At 39.5% G+C, this 20,888-nt stretch overlaps 1 protein-coding gene across 1 annotated transcript in view; it reads right to left on the reverse strand.

Moving 5' to 3' along the window:
* Positions 1–7,303: 7,303 nt before the first annotated feature.
* slc49a4 (solute carrier family 49 member 4) overlaps positions 7,304–20,888 on the reverse strand; it is a 51,928-nt gene continuing 38,343 nt past the window's right edge. The window contains exons 8-9 of the mRNA XM_008432446.2: positions 19,318–19,500; positions 7,304–8,929 (exon numbers count right to left, since the gene is read on the reverse strand). Of these exons, the coding sequence (XP_008430668.2) occupies positions 8,814–8,929; positions 19,318–19,500 (299 nt within the window). The 3' untranslated portion in view covers positions 7,304–8,813. The remainder of the gene's footprint in view (positions 8,930–19,317; positions 19,501–20,888) is intronic.

A 20,888-nucleotide genomic window follows, 5' to 3' on the forward strand; every position in this document is an offset into this window, starting at 1 on the left:
TGTAAAACAGTGCTACTAGTGTTGAAATTGTCTTACACCTAATAAAAGTGTTACAGTGGGTTTACTGAAATATTGGTGGCCTACTCATCCTAATATATGTTTTGTTTTCCTAGAGGAGCAGCCAGATAGCTCAGATTCACCAGTGATGAAGTGCCAAATTAGTGGCCAGATGTCAAACAGAGAGAGCCTGGGCTCCTGCAGCCCATCGCTCCTCATCAAGCACACCAAGCCCTTTCTAATATGCTGATGATAAAGTAACGGGCGCTGCGATAGCCGTTCTGCTAAATGAGGCATTTGAAAGCATGACTCATTTTTCATAATCCCGTCGAAGTCAATTAAGGGACTTTTGGAGCTCAGGGAGCCCCAAGGAGACACCGAGGTGCAACGCTGGAAAAGGAGACGCGAGTAAATTTAAAGTCGCTCTAAGAAGAAAAACGAAGGCGTCTCGAAGGAAAGCCAACGTAGGGGGAAAAAAAAGGCAATGGCAGTGTGTAAAATAGAAGTGACATAAAAGTGCCAGGCACAGAGACGGCGACATTAGTTTTTGTCTGCCCCAACTATCGGTTTTATGGCTCTGGCAGGAACAAAGGCGTGAAACCCGAACTGCTTGCAGTTAAAAAGTTGAGTAATGTTATATTTTTCTGTGGGTTCATCTTGTCCCAGATCCAGTTCTGACAGGATGAAACTACTTTCCTGAGGACCTTTTGTGAAAAAAACGTCTTTGTAAAGGTGTCTTGCAAAGGTATTCACCACCTGTCCCCATACAATCATTTATTGCAATCCAAATAATCTGAAAGGTTTATAGAGAAGGCTGGAACATTTGGAGATGATTGTGTGACAAAGGATGAAACTGTTACACAACCGAGTGCCTTCAGTCAGAGGCTTCTTCAGAATTGCTGTAACACAGACTGCTACAGGAGATGTTTAGAAACATTTTTCACTTTCCCTGTACTTCACATGTGGACAGTGTTTTAACTCATACAGTCCCAATAATAGTGGAATTTGTGGTTATAACCTCATAAATTGTGAAACATTCATAAAGTATGATTTATTTTTGAAAGGACCTTTATACCGGATGTTGGAATCGTCTCCGAATCTCCAAAATGAATTTGTTTTTACCCCCAAAGACCGACTGCCGGTGAAAGCCTGAAGGAGTTTCTCTTTGTAAGACGAGAAGCTTCGTCTTCTTCTTTTCCTTCTTCTTCTCAGAGGGATTCTGATTCAATCATGCTTTTTTCCCTTTCATGAGAAAGATGGAATAAATAAATAGATGGGTGCTAATTACATAAAGAGATTATTGCTGCACACTGACGAGGTTTAGATCCAAAATCCATTTTATGAAATGGTCAGCTGTAATAACGGAGCATCTACGTCTGTCTGATCAGCACAAACACTCTAAAGACACTGAATAGTTACACAGAAAAAAGTTTTTTTATTTTTTGATTCAGCAACTTTTCCTTGAGGCCGTTTGTTGGAACTGGACTCTCCAAGCAAAATCTTGATATACTGTAAATACAATGATTAGGACTAATAATGTTTTTCTCTGGCAGATTGTCAGCTTTACCAAAAGTTTTAGGGTTTTTTCACAGCTTTGTTTTGGCATCATACAAGTGAACTAAATAGCTCAGCGGAATAACTTGGAATGCTGTCAATGCAACGTCGATAAACTGAGGAGCCAAAGCAAACCTTTTGTCTTTCAATCGGTGTGATGAACGCACGGTAGTGTGAGAGGCTCCCTGCAGTGGATTTGTTATACATGCTATCAGGGATCGTTTTGGGTTATGTGCAAGAATTTGAGGTCACACCCAGCCTAAAACCATCCAGATGTTGTTCTTTTTTTTCCCTACTTGTTAATTTTCTAAATCTAATTGTCAAAAACAAAAAAACATCTTGCCTTAGGTCACAGCAAATTAGCATCTTAATAATCTCATACACATAAGTGATGCTGTACAGGATTGTAGCATGCAGAGAGTTTTGTTCTCACCAGCAACGAATCATGAGCTTTCACAAACAGGAGCTCTCACGTCGCAACAACAAAAACAATGCTACTACTACACACACAGAGGAAGCCAACTTGATCCTTGTTGTTATGAACTAACACCACCACCATAACGCATAGCAGCTAAGCCAAGCGGAGTCTGATATACCCCGCTGATGCACACGAGGGTTAAAATCAGATTTAATTATTTCAAATTATAAAGCTTAGTTTTTACACTTTTTCAAAGTAAACTCAACAATTTCTTGAAATCTTCAATTTAAATGTTAAGCAACTTTCAATTGATCTGTGCTGAAACCATAATAAACAAATGTTAAAGTTCTAGATCCATGGTTAAAATTCAAGTATTTATGGGGCCCCCTGTGGTTCTGGATGGGCTTAAGCAGCTGCTTAGTTTGCTTATGCCTTGGGCTGGCACCATTCACAACAGAAGATTCTCGCAATGAAGGATACTGTAACACAGTCAAAAGCTGTTTACCTTGGCTGTGCAACTAACACTCAAGATGACAGCCAAGATATGCTTTGTTATAAGGGTTAGGACAGAGAATGCATAGAAAAAGAGATAAGGAAAGACATGTTTTGCTGTAATTTAAAAACAAGATTTTAAGTTTTTATTACCCTAGGAATCTTTTAAGAACCTTATAGTAGTTTTCTGTCCAAATATATCAATTAGATTTTCTTCTCTGACTCAACCCTCTCCTTTCATCTGGGCTGGGGACCAGCACCAGGAGCACGTTGCAAACCTGTCAAGTTTTGGATTTCATAAATAACACGGTAAATATCTGTCCGTCCCCTGCTGCCGTCGGACCGGAGTGGGGATGTTGGTGCATCGTAAGAGTAGGGATTGGGGGGAATGACAGGTATGGCTGTGGACCAACCAGGATTAATATGTGTGTATGTGTTTACATTTATTTCTTTGATGGGACTTTTATGGGTTTTTTAAAACTTATTTATGCCCTTGACATTCCTTCTGCTTTGCTTAATAGTACTCCACCATAAATAGTTCAATCCCTAGCTAACCAACTGTTAAATTTCTTTTTAATAGATTCACACAGGAGTAAAATTAATACCCATGTTATTGTGGTCATAGGTAAGCTACAGTGTTTTTTACAGGGATATTACACATTTCAGTAACAGCTGTTGTATAGCAACTGTTGAAGGATTTCTCAGTTTTTTAGATAGAGTTTCAATCCTGAAATGTTTGAGAATTTAGCTATACCAGACAGAGCTACGGGAATTTCATTAGAATTTCTTAGAAATACTGTAGTATCGTCAGCAAGTTGTGAAATTTTAAGTTCTCAATCAAACATTTTAATTCCCTCAAATAAGAACTGCCTGATTAAATAAATAAAAATTTGGCCAACATGCAGAAAAATGACGAACCCCTTTATTGACATTAAATCAGCTAGATGTGCCATATAGAAGTTTTATAGAACTTATTATCTCTATAAAGTGTCTTAAAGGCTTTAATGAAAAAGTTGCCAAAGTTAAAAAGGAAAATATGTCAAAAATAAAGTTGTGACTAACTGTATCAAAGGCCTTTTGATAATCTAAAAACAGTAACTGGGTCACCAGGGATAAGATCTTTATAATCAACTAAGACTAATCGAATATTATCAGAAATGTTGCGTCCAGGCATGAAGCCGTTCTGAGATTCATGTATAATATCATTTAAACCACTTTTCAGTCTTTTAGCTAAAACGGAGGCCAACATTTTATAGTCATTATTTAACAGAGTGATGTCGCGCCAATGATCTATTATTAAATGGTCTTTATTTGGTTTAGGGATCAGTGATAAATGTTTCATCGACGGGGTAGTTCTTCATTGTTAATGGATTCATTAGAAACTGCAAGGAGAAATCCTGAAGTTTCAGCCAAGAATTTGTGATAAAATTCTGCCGTCAAACCATCATTGCCTGGTGACTTGTTAGATTTCAGGTTACTGATGCCCCGTTTCACCTCCTCAATACAGAGTGTTTCATCACAATCCTCTTTTAAAGAGTCGTTAGCTTTGTTCACTTCTACTGAAGAGTTTAATACATCTGTGCTATCTATGCAGTTATCATTTTTATAAAGATCTCTATAAAAATGTGATATATATTTTGAAATGACTGAATAATCTATTTCAGAATTATTTATATTTAACTTGGATAATGACGGCGCATTGCTGCCTCTCGCTCCCAAACCACTGCAACACCAAAATGATACCTCCAAGTCTATGTGTGTGTGTGTGTATATATATATATATATATATATATATATATATATATATATATATATATATATATATATATAGTATATATTGGCTGTCATCTTGAGTGTTAGTTGCATATATATATATATATATATATATATATATATATATATATATATATATATATATATATATATATAAAGGGTACACTTAAACAACACAATATAACTTCAAGTAAATCAAACTTCTGTGAAATCAAACTGTCCACTTAGGAAGCAACACTGATTGACCTGACGAGGGTCCCCGTTGTCAATCAGTGTTGCTTCCTAAGTGGACAGTTTGATTTCACAGAAGTTTGATTTGCTTGAAGTTATATTGTGTTGTTTAAGTGTTCCCTTTATTTTTTGAGCAGTGTACAATGGCTGGCTGATGTGTTTCTATGTATGACGTAGAAGCCAAATCCCGTCGCTCACAGGGATGCAGAAGCTAGAAAGGGCTGGGCAAAGTAAGAGTTGATCTGTTAAATTGACTGAATATGCCAATATAAATTAAAAACAGGACTATGGGAATGTTTTTATAAGTGTCTTGAATAATTAAATTGACAAAATGTTGGTTAATACATCAGTATTAACCAATATTCCTAGGTATATATCAATGTCAGCCCAAATTTTCAAATTTGTGCGTCCCTAACATTTTCTTTTCTGTACTTGTAATTAACCAGTAACAATAACGGCTCACTTTTTATGTCAACCTGGAAGAAAATTACACCAAAATCTGAAATTATATTCGATTTAATAATAAAGCAGTAAGTCCACAAAGACATCTATATATATATATAAAAGAATAATGTCCATAGCCAGTTCCTCCTCCCAACTTCAGGGTCTGGAGCATCAGTCATGGTTAGATCGGCTCGGCTCCTGCAGTCAGATGACACTGCAGCTCCGCCGAGCCTCAGCGAGAAATGCTGATGTCATCAGATTTCTAATGGAAAACAGGAACTAGATGTCGAGGTCAGAAAAAAAAAAAAACTCACTCATTTTCCAGCCAGGCAGGCTCTGATGAATAGATTGAACCATGCCAAAAAGTGAAAACAAAAAAAAAAACTTCTGCCTCTGTTCCTTCGATTTTCTTTCAAAATTGCCAGCAACTTTATGGAGGAGCAATGACATGCTGTATTAAATCGAAATTAGCCTAGGAGCTTCAGCAGACGTGGGCTTGGAGGGGTATTATGAGGAACTGCTCCTAAGTGACCCATTAGCTGGAATTGATTGGTTGATTTAACTCCAGTGAATCGGACGTGGATGCGAAAGAGCGTCAAAAAAAAAAAAAGCATCTCCAGCTCAATGCAATATTTCAACCGCAGCGGCGCACAATGGGGAGAAAAAGAGCAACAAAGGGAAATTACATAATGAATAACATAACAGAGCAAAAGCAATTTCTAAACTCTTAAATGCGTTCGGCGTTCAGCTGAAAAGGAATTAATGGTGAGAGATGCATGAAAGAAAATCTTCAGCTGTGGTTCTGTGGAGAGCAAACAATGGGCTTTGGCTGATAATAATGGGGGAAACTTCAACGAGAAGTCAGAAAAAGCACGACGGGCGCAAATAGAAATAGGACAGTATGTACATTTCCTCCCATTCTGTCGAAGATTACACAGTGCATTCGAACCGCTCCAACTTTTACGTTTCGTCACAGTAGAAAACACAAATGGCAGTTTAAATACGATTTAATGTGAGCGACCAACACAAAGGAAGTAGACCTTGTAAAGTTGAGTAACTGAAAGAGTATGGCAGGCATTTGTATTTAACCACCCGAGTCTATCATGTGAAATTATTAGCTGTCATTGCAGGTATAGGTACCTTTAAGCTAAGCTGTATATCTAATTTTTGCAGCAAAACCCCCTCATAAATAAGTTTTAATCTATGCCAAATGGAGCCTCGCCTATTCGCAGTTCAGTATTCACAGATTTTTCTGTGAAATGCAACTACAAATTCTTTACGGAAAATTCACCTGAGTTTTTCTGTACAAATATTTCTAAAATATTCAAGATGAAACTACAGCTTGTGGCTGGAATGCTTTTGTGTCATTTACAAAGGAAAATGGATGACATGTTGACGCTGATTGACTGTTTTCCTCAAGAACGAACATAAGGATGCTGAATTGTGGACGCTAGGTTCGGTTTCCACTGTGAGTATTGAGGTATAAAAAAAGTATATTTGGCATTTCAACTATTAAAACAGGCAGTTTTAGGCAAAGATGTGGATTTTAACTATTCACCGACAGTTGTGGTACCCAGTTCCTGCAACCTTCTACATAGAACTGGTTCAATGTTCAGTTGTGTTGTCCTGGTGAAAAGGTCGACTTTCCTCTCAGTTTAAATTGTTTTGCCGATTGTTAGCGGACGACTTTCCACGACTTCACCTGTGGAGAAAGTCTTCACCACATCATGACACCGGCACTAATGTTTTCACGTGGAGGCGACATGTCCGTCCAGTTTAGTTCAGTTTCAATTTATTTTGGTAAATTACCAACATTACACACAGAAAACAAAATAACAAACAAAATAATTTACAAACTTGTAATTGACCACAAAAAGGAATAGGCTTGTGCTCGACTACCATGTTCAGGTTAATGTTTTCCATGTAAGCCAAGAACTTTTGACTCTTAGTTGAACAGTCGTCGTTTTCTGTGTCGTTACACAATTTGTACCAAACTTAATGGGATTTCTTATGGCTTTTTCCTCCTTCTCATTCTTCGTCGAAGCTCAGATTAATTGCTATTCTGACAGCAGTTGTCCACCCGAGTTGCGGATCCCTTCAACTCCTCCAGAGTTAATAAGCTGTTTTTATAAACAAAACTTTAATGCACTGTTGTTCCAGACGTTTTCCATGTTTGGAAAATAGATTGCACGTAACTCTTGGAACATTATTTGATAACCTTACAGATTTATACTTTTTTAAAATATTTTTATTTTTTAACCACAATCATGCACCACTTTGTGTAAATCTATCACATAAAATAGTTAAGATTGTAATGCTTTAGCGAGGCATTGCAACCTGGGGTTCAGATTAGAACAAAGGCAAAACCACAATAATAGACAAAAATGTGTGCTGTAATTTGTAAAATCATCACTTTAATAAGGTGCTGAACATTTGTGACAGTCGTGTTTGTTTTACCCCAAAGGAACTCAAAGGAATAACCAAATCCCAGGACGCTACATAGTGTAAAAAAACAACAACAACAAAACAGAAAATGACCTTTGACATAATCCAGAGGTAAAATATTCACAGTGTGGACAGAAGGAGGGGGTTGAATGCACTGCACTGGATAATTAAGGCAACACATCTGCAGGTGAAAGAGAATCTTTTCTTTACAAGGCGAGAGAGGAAAAAACAGCACCAGGGACAAATTACGCAGCCTTCTTTATCTCCAGAGGGAAAACATAAAAAAATACTTCCTACAGTTTCTGGAAGAAAAAAAAAACACACCAGAAAATAAGCATGTTAGACAAAACCTAATTCTATCAGGCGGCAAATCCATGAGATGGACTACTTTGTTTTTTTTTTTTGTTGTTTTTTTTTTAAGTCGGTTGCAAAGGACGCTGCTGGTGCTTTGAACAAAACAAATTGTTCATACGCTTGTTTACATACAAATAAAAGGTCTGTCATCAAACTTCTTATTTCTGGGTGTGGTCTTGTTAGTGTTGAGGCTTTTTTTTTGTTTTAATAAATACTGGCACACCGCTTAGAAAGAAAAGTGAATGATTAAAAAAAAAAAAAAAAAAAGGCAGCTGTACAAAACAAATTAAAGTTACGTTAAAATTATGGACATGATTAGTCGTAAGTGGGCTGAAGAACTGAAAAGAAAACCCTCCAGTGAGTCCGGTCGCAAGGCCGCGTCTTTGGCTGGCGTCCAGTTGTCGATCTGACAGCATCTTTTTTTTTTTTTTTTTTTTTTTGCATAATATTCATTTTGAGAGGGCTATAAAACACAATTCAAGTGGCTCGCCTTTCGCTGACAGGCAATATCACAGGTCGCTTCACGCTGCAGGGTCAGTTAAGCCTCCCGGTGAGTCATGGCCGGCACTAAAACACGGGGAGGTCCCAGTTTTAATTCCTGCAGGGACTAGTCCTTACTTCAATGTGCATGAAAGTCGCTTGGCGTTGAGCTGGACTCTGTCTGACGTCCCTTTTGTAAACTTCGAGGAGAGTTTTCCGGTTACTTTTGAGATGAGGCGAGTGAGTTGTAAAGTCGCTTCTCTAGAAGCTTCCAAACTATCTGCGACGGGGCAGACTGTTCGTTCAGGTGGATCCGCCTCAATTCATTCACGGACAAACAGAGGAAACCGTTAAAAACAAGTCGAACCATCATCAAACCTCGAGCTAGCTACTTCTAAGGTGTAAACATTGACGCCTCTCTACGGCGGAAACGTGCATCACCCTCACCGCGGCTTTACAGGAATACATATATACATTTACGTCCTAAAATTGTACATCTCACAAAGAGCGTAGAGCTTCCCGACTTGCTCTCCGTGTCCCTTTTCTCCTCTTTTCTGTGCAAGAGCAAGTGTTTAAATAGCCTCGATTTTCTTAAGTCTTTTTTTTTTCTTCTTCCTCGTAAGCGTCACACAGAGACAAAGACGTCCAGGTAGAGACGATCGTAGGACTCCCTGAAGAAGAGGACGAGGACAAGGCTGAAGACACACGAGCCGGTTACGCACCAGTTCAGCCACGACAAGTCTGTGGGAGACAAATAAAACAGGAGAGAAGATAAAAGTTTAGTAGACACGAGGTTTTTTTAAACAACTTTAGAGCGAGGGTCTCCAACAACTCTTTGGGTCGTTAAGGTTGCAGACTCCTGGTTTATCATTTCATTTAGCAGCTGTAATTTTCAAACAAAGCTGCAACATCACAAAATGTGGACGAAGTGAAGCTCTGTGAATCGTTTCCGTATGAGCTGCAAGTCTGCAGACGCAGCCTACCAACGCGCCACAAGTAAAACGATGCCCAAGTTAAGCCATACATAAATCCTGAGCAATGCACCACAATATATTGATATATGCACCTTTAGAAAGAGTCATCAACATATATATTGAACCCAAATGAGTCGGTCAGATGCAAAGTGATTTATGCACAGGCCTAACATATAATCAATGAGAATTTCTGACGTACCATTAAGTAAATATGAGCTTGTGCTGCTTTTTTACAATCATTCTGAATAATTCAATGGTATTGACGGTGTTCCCTGCTACCACTGACCTACACTTGAACCTAAATGTTGTGTAGAAGGAGCCGTTTTGTTTGTTCAGGCTCCATTAGGCACAGGGGAGTTGCTCTGGCCGTCTTCGTTAATGCTGAATTTGTTGGACAGGTTGGGAAGCTCACACCACCATCAAACCCCTAATTTTACGTTACCATAACACCTCTAAGAGACGCGCTTCTCTTCATCAAAATTAATGATGCCAAGACCGTTTAAAACACATAAAACATAGACATCCGTCAGATGGTATTTTCTCTTTAAAAGCACCAAGTCTGTTAAACTCGACCTGTTTGGAGAGGGAATCTCAGCCAGTGGAGCTTTGCTCCGGAGAGCAGGCCAAACTAAATATAGAAAAATCAGGTCAAAACAAACAGTGGGGGGTCTGGGACACAAGCCAGGACTGTGTCCCACAGCAGCTCTGCTTCTAGTGCAAGCGGCTATTCATACGAGCGTCAATCACCTCAGACGATCGGTGTGTAAAGAAACGTTCATTTTTCCAAATCGGAGTCAAATTTCAAGTGAAGATAATTAACACTCTCTTATCAAATGCAAGCCATCCAGAGTCTACCTGCAATATAGAACTGCAGAAGTTTATTCATTCAAACATTCCTTTCCAAATTTAACACAAAGTCTTACCAGCTTTATTTATTTTTTGCACATTCAAATCAGCATGTAAGATACTGTCAGTAATTAATTTGAAAACAAAAAGATACAGTTACTCTAGAAAGTAAAAAAAATAAAAATAAAAAATCTATGTGGAACATTAACACAATTCAAACTTCTGAATTAATCAAAGAGGGGGTAGTTTTACTTTTAAAGAAAATGTAAATGTCAGTAGCTGAATTTTCATTACAAATGTGCATAAAATATTCCACTAATGTCGAGGAACACACAATTTGCAATTGCGATGTTTCCATGAAATGAGAAACCTAATTAAAGTCAGATGTGAATCAGTTTGTTTATGCGATAAATTGTTAAAAAGAATGCTGCGCCATCATCCTCCAACTACTTCCTGTCGTTGTCTTCTTTGTGGTTTGCATCAGTGGCAACACCCGGTTGTTGATCATGTGACTCATGACGCAAAAAAAAAAAAAAAGAAAGATTCCATTACAGTTTTGCAAAATAAACCAATTTTGATTCAGCCAAAAATACTCACTTCATTCTGGGGCCAAAACGCTTTGTTGAAAAATGACAACACAATTGTTGCTTCCATTAAGCAGATATATTTTCGAATTGCCAAAATGCGCAATGGAAACACAGGCAGCGTCAATGATGCAAGGTCAGAAGTGAGAGAATAAGATGTTAGGCTAATGTAATTGCTATGAATACAAGCACAAGGATAGATTCTCAGGCTTCTTAAGTACTTAAATAGAACGTAACTGAACTTGTGTTCGTTTCCTGAAGACATTCGAATCTAAAGGTTTCTTCAGTTCTGAAGATAAGCTGGGAGCTTCAGGCTTATAAGTTGGTCACATTAACAGGGATGTTAAGGTCGATGAGAAGCCCGTTAAGGTACCCAGTATCTGACAGCAGTAGATACCCCAACTGGTTTTATAAAATGATCCAAGATTAATAAAAACAACAAAAAACCTAATAAAAACAACAAAAAACACTCTGCCCAGCTCAAAGGAGGATGAAAATACAGCTGGAAAAACATTGTCATTCCAAATGTGGATGAAATGTCCAAGAGACTCAGAAGGCTACATTTCAGGCGGAGCGTATTTTAAACACACAGACTGGTTTCCCTGACGGATAAAACTCCCAAACACAAGCTCAGTGATGTGATGCATGCGGTCCTGGGCAGTGAGGAATGTTTAGACAGTGGAGAAACTAAAAAGCAGCTGGACAAAAGCACCGTCCCAACGCAGAAGAGCGTCATGCCTCAGTAATTCACCTACAGCACTCATGAAGATCGCAAGGCAGAGTGGGGGTTCTAGAGTGTAAAAACCCAACACAGGTGGCCTCAGATTTGATCTTTCTAGCACCTACCGTTCTAGAAAGATCTTCTCGTCTGCACAACAATTCACACCTTGAAACGTGGGCTACTCACATGCTACGATAAGTGGCATCAACCCAAAGAACAACAGAACAATGAGTTGGACCAGGAACTCATGACCAACAACCCCATTGGTCCCATACTGCCCTATTAATGAGGTTGCTATGACTACAAGTTACAAGCAAACTGATCCAGACTTACAGACTTATTTTCAGCTAGGATAAGAACAGATAACAACTCTTCTTCTTGAGTTCCAGACCTGGACTCTAATGCCCGGTTCTAACGAGAAATTAGAGCACAGCTTGTTGAATGTGTCGTTTAGCCAATCAGGAAGCGAGGTGACAGAAACACTGAGGGGAATTCAAAATACACACAGAAAACAAAACAACTGCTAGGGCCCACCAGAACGCCCGGCGGACATTGAAGATGTCTTTGTATCATTTTATCTCTGTTAGATGTAGTTCAAACTATTGTCATTGCTTCTTCCTAGATGGCCGTGTGTGTTGATTCTTCTGGAATCACAATGTTAGTGAGTGAAATCGGTTTGTTTGTGGTGTGTCACTCCACACTGTACCACCAAACCTGTCATCCCTAAGTTTTTTTTTTCCATTATGTGTGTGTTTGGAAAGCCGGCTGACGATTTTAAAATCTCGCCGTGTGAACCAGGCACATGTCAAGAGTCGCTCTTTACAAGTCTTAATCAAGACTACACTATTTTTTTCAACTACAGTCTAAGTTACACAGTGCTGTCTCCGTGCCTAAGAGCACACAGATGTGTGGTCTCCACTTTGAATCCTGGTTGGTTGGAAATGACTAGCTTCACCTGTAACGCTTACAATCTCGCACACTTGATGCTCCTGTTTTTACTAAGAAAAAAAACGGACGTCGGGTTGGCTGAGCGAAGATGAAAGGCGTGTGGTTTAAGAGGAGAGGGGTTGAGGGATTGGGATGTAGGTGTCTGCTGAGAGAAGTCAAGACTCCAGAAGCGGCCTCATTAATCAGGACTGTGCGAGTTGGACAGCAGGAGACCGGGCATGGAGGTAGGTTAATGGAGTGTATTTATCTGACAGGCATTCTCCGTCTCAAACTCTCTCCCTTTCTTGTCTGAGGCTCATCCGTCTGAAGTTGGAGAAACTCGGCGTGTATGCGTGTTTGTCGGGGGGGGGGAGGGTACGCATCGGCATTAAAGGAATGCTAATGCGACGCTGAAAGATTTACGAGATCTCTGATTTCTAAGGACAGAGTTGTCAGAAAGTCTGGAAGAAACTCAGCTGGAATACCAAACAAACGGAAGAGGGGAGGAGAGCGAACGGGACTTAAAGACAAAGTGACAATCATTCTTATTCTGAACAATTTCATTAAGTCAACGACGGCTCATTTAGTAAGGAAAGAGACAACAAAGGAACTAATCACAGACATTAGCACCAGGAGAGATTGAAACCTCATGAAAGTCTAAAAATCTCTACATAAATACATGAACCCCAGCTGAACCTCACATCTCTGGCATTCCTCCATGACCAGCATAAAAACAAAGTTAACATGGTTTGTATTATGCTAGATTTGAAATAGGGATTCAAGCAGGGCAGACTGGAGTTACATTTTGTAGTCATTTCTGGAGACTAAATTTCACAACAAGCAGGATGAGATGGACAGAAACACTGATTGTTTAATATAAAGACGAGACGACAGGCAGGTAAACAGATACCCTATAAGGACAAAATAAAAACAAACTAATCCATCTGGAGAAGACGGTGAAAGTTTAGTAATGACCATTAGATGATAAAACGAAATGACCTGGGCCACATAAAGTGTTTTCAACTACCAATTTTTGCTTTTTAATGACACTGATTTGCAATGCTGGTTTGTAGCAATGGAAACTGTCAGATCAAGGGTTACAAAGGGCAATTATTGAAGATTGTTATCCAAGTCTTTGTAAAATGCTGTAAAATCCAAGTATCGATTTAATTGGTGAACACAGCTGTAACTGTAATGGCCAATCTGCTGTTGTTTTTATAGGAGAAGTCGGAATAATTGTCCATTTTCTGTTTTAAGTAAATGAAGTTTGGCTAAAAGTGGTATTTTACAAAGTAAGTGAATAAATAAGCTGATAGTATATGCAATTATATCTTACTTGGCGACCTGTCAGTCATGTGACGAGAAGCAAGAACATCGTTTTCAGGAAATGGTTTTACCGTGTAGCATTGCGATCAGAGGACAGCTGTGTGAGCGGCGACAGTCCCTCATATTAACAGCCTATTATATCCGCTGCCAGTGTCAGCAGAACGGTGCCTCCGATCGGCGCAGGAACGGGCGTCGGCGGCCATCTTATGGCTTTTATGAGCCTTAATTGAGGTCAGAGTGGGGATGTGATTAATGATGCTCACTTCTTTATGGCATTGGCCTTTTGTACGAAAGCATGGGAAGGGAAACAGAGGGGAGAGGGGGGATCACACCATGAGATGGATTAGATCACTCAAAGAATAACTTCATCTTACAAGTGTATGAAAATAAATTGGATCACAAAAACATACATTTTATTCAGTAATTCAATTTGACACTTCAGCTGACTTTCCGATGATGCATTTAGATGAGTGTAGGAGGTCTTCCTGAATGCTACATTACAGCTTCTTTATGAGAAAAGCATCAGGTAATGTCTGAGTCCATGCCTAAGGACCTCCACGGTGTTTAGGGGAGCTTTGAAGACGATTTCATTTCAGAGCTGAATGCAAACTTTAGCAGAAACCAAAAAAGAATTGGTCTTGGGACTAAAGAAGTGTAGCAATTATTCCTCAGAGCTGAATAATATGCGCTAAACCCCCAACATGTAGGAGGTCTGACGACGCACCGCTCTGTGGGGAAAAACTCAACACCACCCTTCAGGTTTCACCTCATCTTCCTCCCCCTTCACATGCAGGTTTGGTTCTACGATGCCCCTCCACTGCTTTGTATGCTCCGTGATCAGTCACACAAACACTCTGCAGACGAAGTCGAAGAGAGCAACAATATGTACATGTCGCCTCAGCGGGGCTGCACTCATGTTCAAAAGTCACGTGGTTCAGGAAATTTTTAAAATATTCAAAACAGAATAAAGTTGAAAGTTATCAAAGCTCACTGATCCACGACCAGATATCACAACGAACAAGAGGGTAAAGTCATAACAGCCTCCCTGCTCCCAGCGCCGTAATTCTGACCATTTACCGAGGGAGAGGGCAGCCAGAGGGAAAACTTTAAAGTGGAAATAGAAGGGGATTTTTTTTATTTTATTTTCTCTTTAAATGTCTGTTTTGCTAAGTTTTCAATAGCGAGAGGTTACCGGGTTTTTGAAATGATGACGCTGATGCAGAACTGATTCGATTCAAAGTCTGAATCTTATTTGCCTCATCCATTATGAGACCACAGCGAGGATAAAATCATATTAATGAGACCGCGCACTAGAATACTTCCAGAGCGAATTTTGATAATCCAATTTTCTTTTGCACGAGTGATCACTTGCGGAGAGACAGAATGTTGTTTTAAAGACGAAACCGGATTCAATCATTTGTCACGAGGCGATATAAAGTTGGACAACAAAAGCATGTATAATTGAAAGCAGAATGCGTCTTATAAGAATGGAAATATGAGACTAGGACAGAAAATGCGCTGCAAAGTCGCATAAAACCCCAATACAAGCTGTTTGGATCATTAGGCCGTCACGTTACAACCACCAAGCTCAATGAATCACGATGAGATTTTACGTAACAAAGACAAAGTGAAACCAATTGCTTTAAAAGTCACTTAATTAGTAAATAGAGTCCAATTGTGTGTGATTGAATCTCTATGTAAACACAGATGTTCTGAAAATGCCTCAGGGGTTTGTTAGAAAGCATCAAAGAAGAAAGATCCACCGCTCAGGTGGGAAAATCCACTGAGAGGAAAAGTTTTAGCTGCCAAAATCCGACATTAATAGAAGAGCATCAAAAACACAGAAAAAAAAAAAGTCATCAAGAAACCTTGAAATTTGATGCCTGTAGCATCACAACATGTTTTAGAGGCCAAAGAATAAACAAACGGAATGTTGCTGACTTTATAATTTAGTCTGACCAGTGATATGTCTTTAAGACACAAGAAGAAAATATTTTGTCGGTACTAAAGTGTCTGAAGTCATTACGTCTGCTGCCAGTATTTAAACGAAGAGGCAACCCTTACATTTTGTTACAGTGAGTCTTGAGTTCAGGACATAAAAACCTGCTTCTTTAAGTCAATCTCCTTTTTGTCTGTGCCAGGAGTTACATGATTGCCACAGAAAAGAAGCTGTCTAGATGTTTTTAAATAATTATTTTATATTCATATTATAAACCTTTACTTGAGCTGCTGGCAATTCAGATGTTGGAACCTCAAAGACCTAGACATGCACTTATTGTTTTGATGAAAAGTCATGTAAATAATGAAACGTCCCAATGATTAGAGCCTTGAAACAAAAAGAAGTGAAGTAACAGTGATGCTCACGGTCATATTTTGTGACATTTTGTGAAGAAATCAGGTGTGGATTACTATCCAAACGTCCGTCTGCTCTGACGTTTTACCTCAACCCATCCTGGAGACTCCTCTAACCCGAGACTGGAGGACACACAAACAGATTTCCTTTGGCTATTAAGGCGAACACTGCCTGCGGTGTTTACTCAACACTTGTCATCACCCTGAGGCTGTCACCCCAGCAGTGATAAATGCCCCTCACAGCAGCAGCCTGCTGTGAGTGGCTGCATTTATCAATGCCTCGGAAATGGGAAGTTCTACATTTCCCGCCGTTTAGGATGGCAACGAACCCTGTGATCGTTCCAGACACTCAGGGTCAGCGGCTCTTTGAAATATTCTGAAACATTTCGAGAAGAAATATTCTCCTGAAAATAAGAGGGTCGAGTCGTACGTCGGTACCAACGTCGTGCTGAACCAGCAACAATCTGGAGAAAACGACACAGTTCTACAAACTCAACCGTGACGTTGTGCATCAGCCAAGCTTCGAGGAGGTTCTGCCAGTCATTGCGTCTGATCTGATTCAGACAGTCATCAGGCGTTTTCCCTCAGGCCTTAAAAACAGCTGTTATCTGGACAATTGGCTGCTGCAGACTTTCAGGCCGACATTCAGCTTCCTATTCATCAGCAAAGTGACTGAAAAAGATGTTTCAGCAGTTAAATAGTTTCCTAACAATGACCAACCGCTTTGACGTCTTTCAGACTGACTTTTATGAAACATGGTGGAAAATCCTTTAAATCAGGGCTGAAAACCCATTTGCCTTTGATTAATAACAACTGCAACATCATAAATTGAAGTCTGTTTTTTTCACCTTTCTTTATTCTCCCACTGCAATGTAATGCTTTGCTTGCTTGTTGCTTGTGTTTTCATTTTAATCTCATAAAACACTTTGAATTGACCTGGTGCTGAAACTTAATATACAAATTAGATCGCCTTTCCTTAAAAATGTAATCCAAATGTTACACCCAATAAATATATACATAGCAGTTTAGAGTATAAAGCAGAAGCCTTTCCTCTGAATGAGTTGACAGTGTCAAAGGTCAGAGTGCAAATTGTGCATCTTAATAAATTATTAGATTAAACTGAATGCTGAAAATTGTAAAAACTATAAATCTTCCTCATTTAGTAACATCATAGATGCTGCGATCTCTAATCAGAAAAGAGAATCAGATCTTTGAGTCGTCCACCAGCTGGTCACTAATTCAATTCAAAAACACTTCATCGATCCCAAAGGGAAATTAAATTGTGTCGCAACTCATTTAATTAAAGAGTTGTTGCTGAAATACAACAATATGTATTACAGCCAATTTGAAGAAGTCTCTGTTTTTGCAATGACAGTCTCATGGAGAGGAGGTGGTCAGGGTTGACCATAACTTTCTTATATCAAATTGAAGAAATTTTAAATTAAAAAATTGCATGTCTTAATTAATATTTTTTAAGAGCTAAGCAGGAAATTTTTACACATTGTGGAGAGCAACAGACAAAAGATTTGATTTATTATTTTTGGATTCATATTGTGGTGAAGAATAAGAACAAGAGGGGGAAACGTAATGCTAAAATACACACAAATCTCAGGATCGGATCAATTTACAGCCCTGAGCAGCACACAGTGACGGCTGAGACAAGATGAGCAGACTGTCAGAGACGCTCTCCGAGTAAGAGGCCAGCAATCCACCACCGTGGCAGCCGTCTCCACGCTCCCTTTACTGTGCCTGAAGCAAGGAGAAGTCTCTAACAAGAAACCTTGGGTGCATCATTATCTATTCATCAACTTCAAGGTTGCAAGTGCAGAAAAGGGAGAAACTAAAGCCTCCTTCTAATGTGCCTGATCTTTTCAATTCCTGACACACTGATTGTAGAGATCTATCTCAGACATCCCTGAGCTACCCCGTCGCACACACACGCATACACACACACACACTTCTATGCACACAACATACTTAGATGTGCCTGCATTCAGCCACACCGTGTAGTCAATCATTCAGAGATGTAGAGAGAAATACCGAGCAGGGGATGCATCATGTATACTTTATAAGTCCAGCTCTCGTGTCAGGCTGCAGTAGATCAATGCTCACCTGATGTATTTCTGTCTCCTCCGTGATTCATCCTCGAGCTGGCGTGTGGTCATTTCTAATAAATCAGAAAACATCACCCATCTTGTGGATCACAGATTTCAAAACCGCTTTCACTCTGATTAAGTCGTCCCTCAACGCTTTCCGTTGCGGCAAAAGATAAATCCGCACAACATTTCAACCCTTCGCGCTGCTGTTCAACACGTGAAGCCGCACCGACGGTACAGCCTCTGATCGAACATCACGGGTGATTTATCAAAGGTAAATCTGATTCTAGGATCTTTAAGCAAGGAAATATGGAGGGGAAAAAAAAAAATCAAGCATCCCAAATAACAATATGCCTCTGAGTTTGCACCTGTATTCACACAGCAACAGCAGCCGAGTGAATTTTAGTTTTTCTTGCCTGGAAGACAGAAGGAATGCAGATGACAAGCTGTGCCATCCCTGCCCAAATTGTTACCTAAACCGACTTCGACAGCCAGCTCAGAGACACAAAAGGAGGGAAATGCAACAAAGCTTTTGTATCCTTCAGCAGGTTAGCTTGTCCTAGAAACAAAGTTTCCTTCCAGGTGCACCACAATGTCTAATATTTACCCATTTAAACAGGAGTCCATTTACATATAAGTATGTTTTATGTGAGTAAGGCTGCAGATGATCCCCATCCCCGAGGCAACCACCAAGGCTCTGCTTTTGGTGAAATAAAATGAGATTAAATGCTTTAAGTTTTCTGCAATTAATTAACCTTAACGAAAATGTAAAACTCTAATCCTTAACATGAATAAATAAAAGAAAGAAAATTTATAATAAACTATGCAAATAATGCAAAACATAATAGTTGCAATGAAATACACTGAACAGTCAAAAAAAATGAAATTAAGTTAATGTGCGTATACCTCAAAGTTTCTGCTGATTAAAGTTCTAAAGTCTTCTGGTTATATTTTACTCTGCAGCACCAGAACCAAAACATGGAAAAGCAGCATTCAGTTTTCATGCTCCAAAAATCTGGAACAAACTTCCAGAAAACTACAAAACAACCAAAACGTTGACTTCCGTTAAATCAAGGCTAAAACTCCCTCCTGTTCAGAAACATTGATTAATATAATTGATGTGTATTTATTTATTTATTTTTTTTGATGATGGCATCTGACAAGATGCAACGTTTATTCCTTGCTTCACATTTTGTGATTGTGTTGGGTTTTTAACCGTGTAAATCACTTTGTTGCTGAAATATGCTACACAGATAAACTTGATTTGACCTTTTTACAGGTAATTTCAGCCGTTTGGTCTTACTTGTCGGGTAAAAGGTGAGGAAGAAGAGAAGAAGTCCAGTAGCCAGGTTCCCCAGGAAGGTGACGACACCACAGGTGACGCCTTCAGGGACCGGGTACACCGTCTCAATGAAGAGTTCGAAGAATATCGGCACGCTGCTGTTGACGAATATGCCAACCAGGATGCAGGAAGTGTAGAGGATGGCTGTAGAGAGACAAAACAAACCAAATAAATCAAAAGAATATATATAAATATTTTAAATATATATGTAAAATAAACCTGAGCAATTCTTTTAGAAAGAAAGATACGAGGATGCAGTTTGTGGAACAGGAGTGAGATATTCAACCTTTGAGGGCTTCTTGCTCCACCATTTTTTACCAGCACCAGATTTATGATGGACCTTCACCACGACACGACGGTCCATTTAGTAAGTGAGGCCTCCAGGTGGCAATTTAACAGGAAACCAAAGTACTGTAGGTGTTTTCACAGTAAATGGCTTTCTTTCTCAAACCCAATTCCAGCGTGCCTTTGCCCCCGTTCCTCGGCGCGACATGATTAGTTTGTCACTCGAAATGTGTTTTTCCGGCTCAACTTCATAATTATGATGTTTCTCTTTCATGAGTGCTGTCTCAGAAATAATTGGTTGGAGGCAGAAGGTGCACGAGCTAATAGAACATGCGAGCATAAAACGCAATTTGTTTTTCCACCAAATTGTGTTTTCGGTTTCTTCTTTCTCACTTAAATCTTTAAATAATTCATCTTTAACTTTGGGGAAAATATTCATTGATGAATATATTAGCTCTGGACTCATAATTGTTGCATCTACCTTTAAGAAAAGTTGAGTGAGGTGCGATGTGTCCTGTCCTATTTCTTACTCTCCATCATGGGGGGGGATTGTTTGTACCAGTCTGGCATGTCGTGCAACAAAAAAACATGTTGATTGCCTTGGCCGACCAATTCGGTTTCAATTTATCTTGCAATATATCACTGGTTTTAGTTCGCCTGCGCACGCCGCATTAAGATGCAGCTCGTATCACGGATCCTACAGTACATTAAAATGAAATTTCTTATTATTTTGCCAAAATGCACAGGTGTTCACTTGGTTAACAGCTTGTCTCATTTGCTCCTTGTGCACGGTGCGAATGAGCAAAACCAGCTTACAGGAACTACATTCAGCATTTTCAAAATTTGCTGGCATTGTGGGCGGGCGGGCTTTCAATTCGACATCTACCGATTCGGTCCGAGGTGACGCCAATGTGTAAAAAGAAACAAACTCAGCCCTTCTGGGGCGTCACAGTTCCCACTTTCTTCCGAATCTCAGGGAAACGGTGGAAATGACTGTCCCATTTGTCTGCGTGTTCCTTTTATCGCAGCTCCTCTGAGGACCATCATATTCCCGAGAACAGGTCTGCTACTGGGAATCCTCGCCCCCAAGAGGCTGCCTTCAAAAGGAGATGTGTTTTCTGTACACCGGTTCCCAAAAGGTAGGAGGAGACCCTTTGAAGGAAGACGATAACTAATCATCTCTGAGGAACGCTTTGAATATTGTAAGCTGGCGGAAAATGTAAAAAATGGAGAACAAGACCAGAATT

Source organism: Poecilia reticulata, chromosome 2 (genome assembly GCF_904066995.2).
Source record: "Poecilia reticulata chromosome 2, P_reticulata-male-v2, whole genome shotgun sequence".
NCBI classification, from domain to species: domain Eukaryota; kingdom Metazoa; phylum Chordata; class Actinopteri; order Cyprinodontiformes; family Poeciliidae; genus Poecilia; species Poecilia reticulata.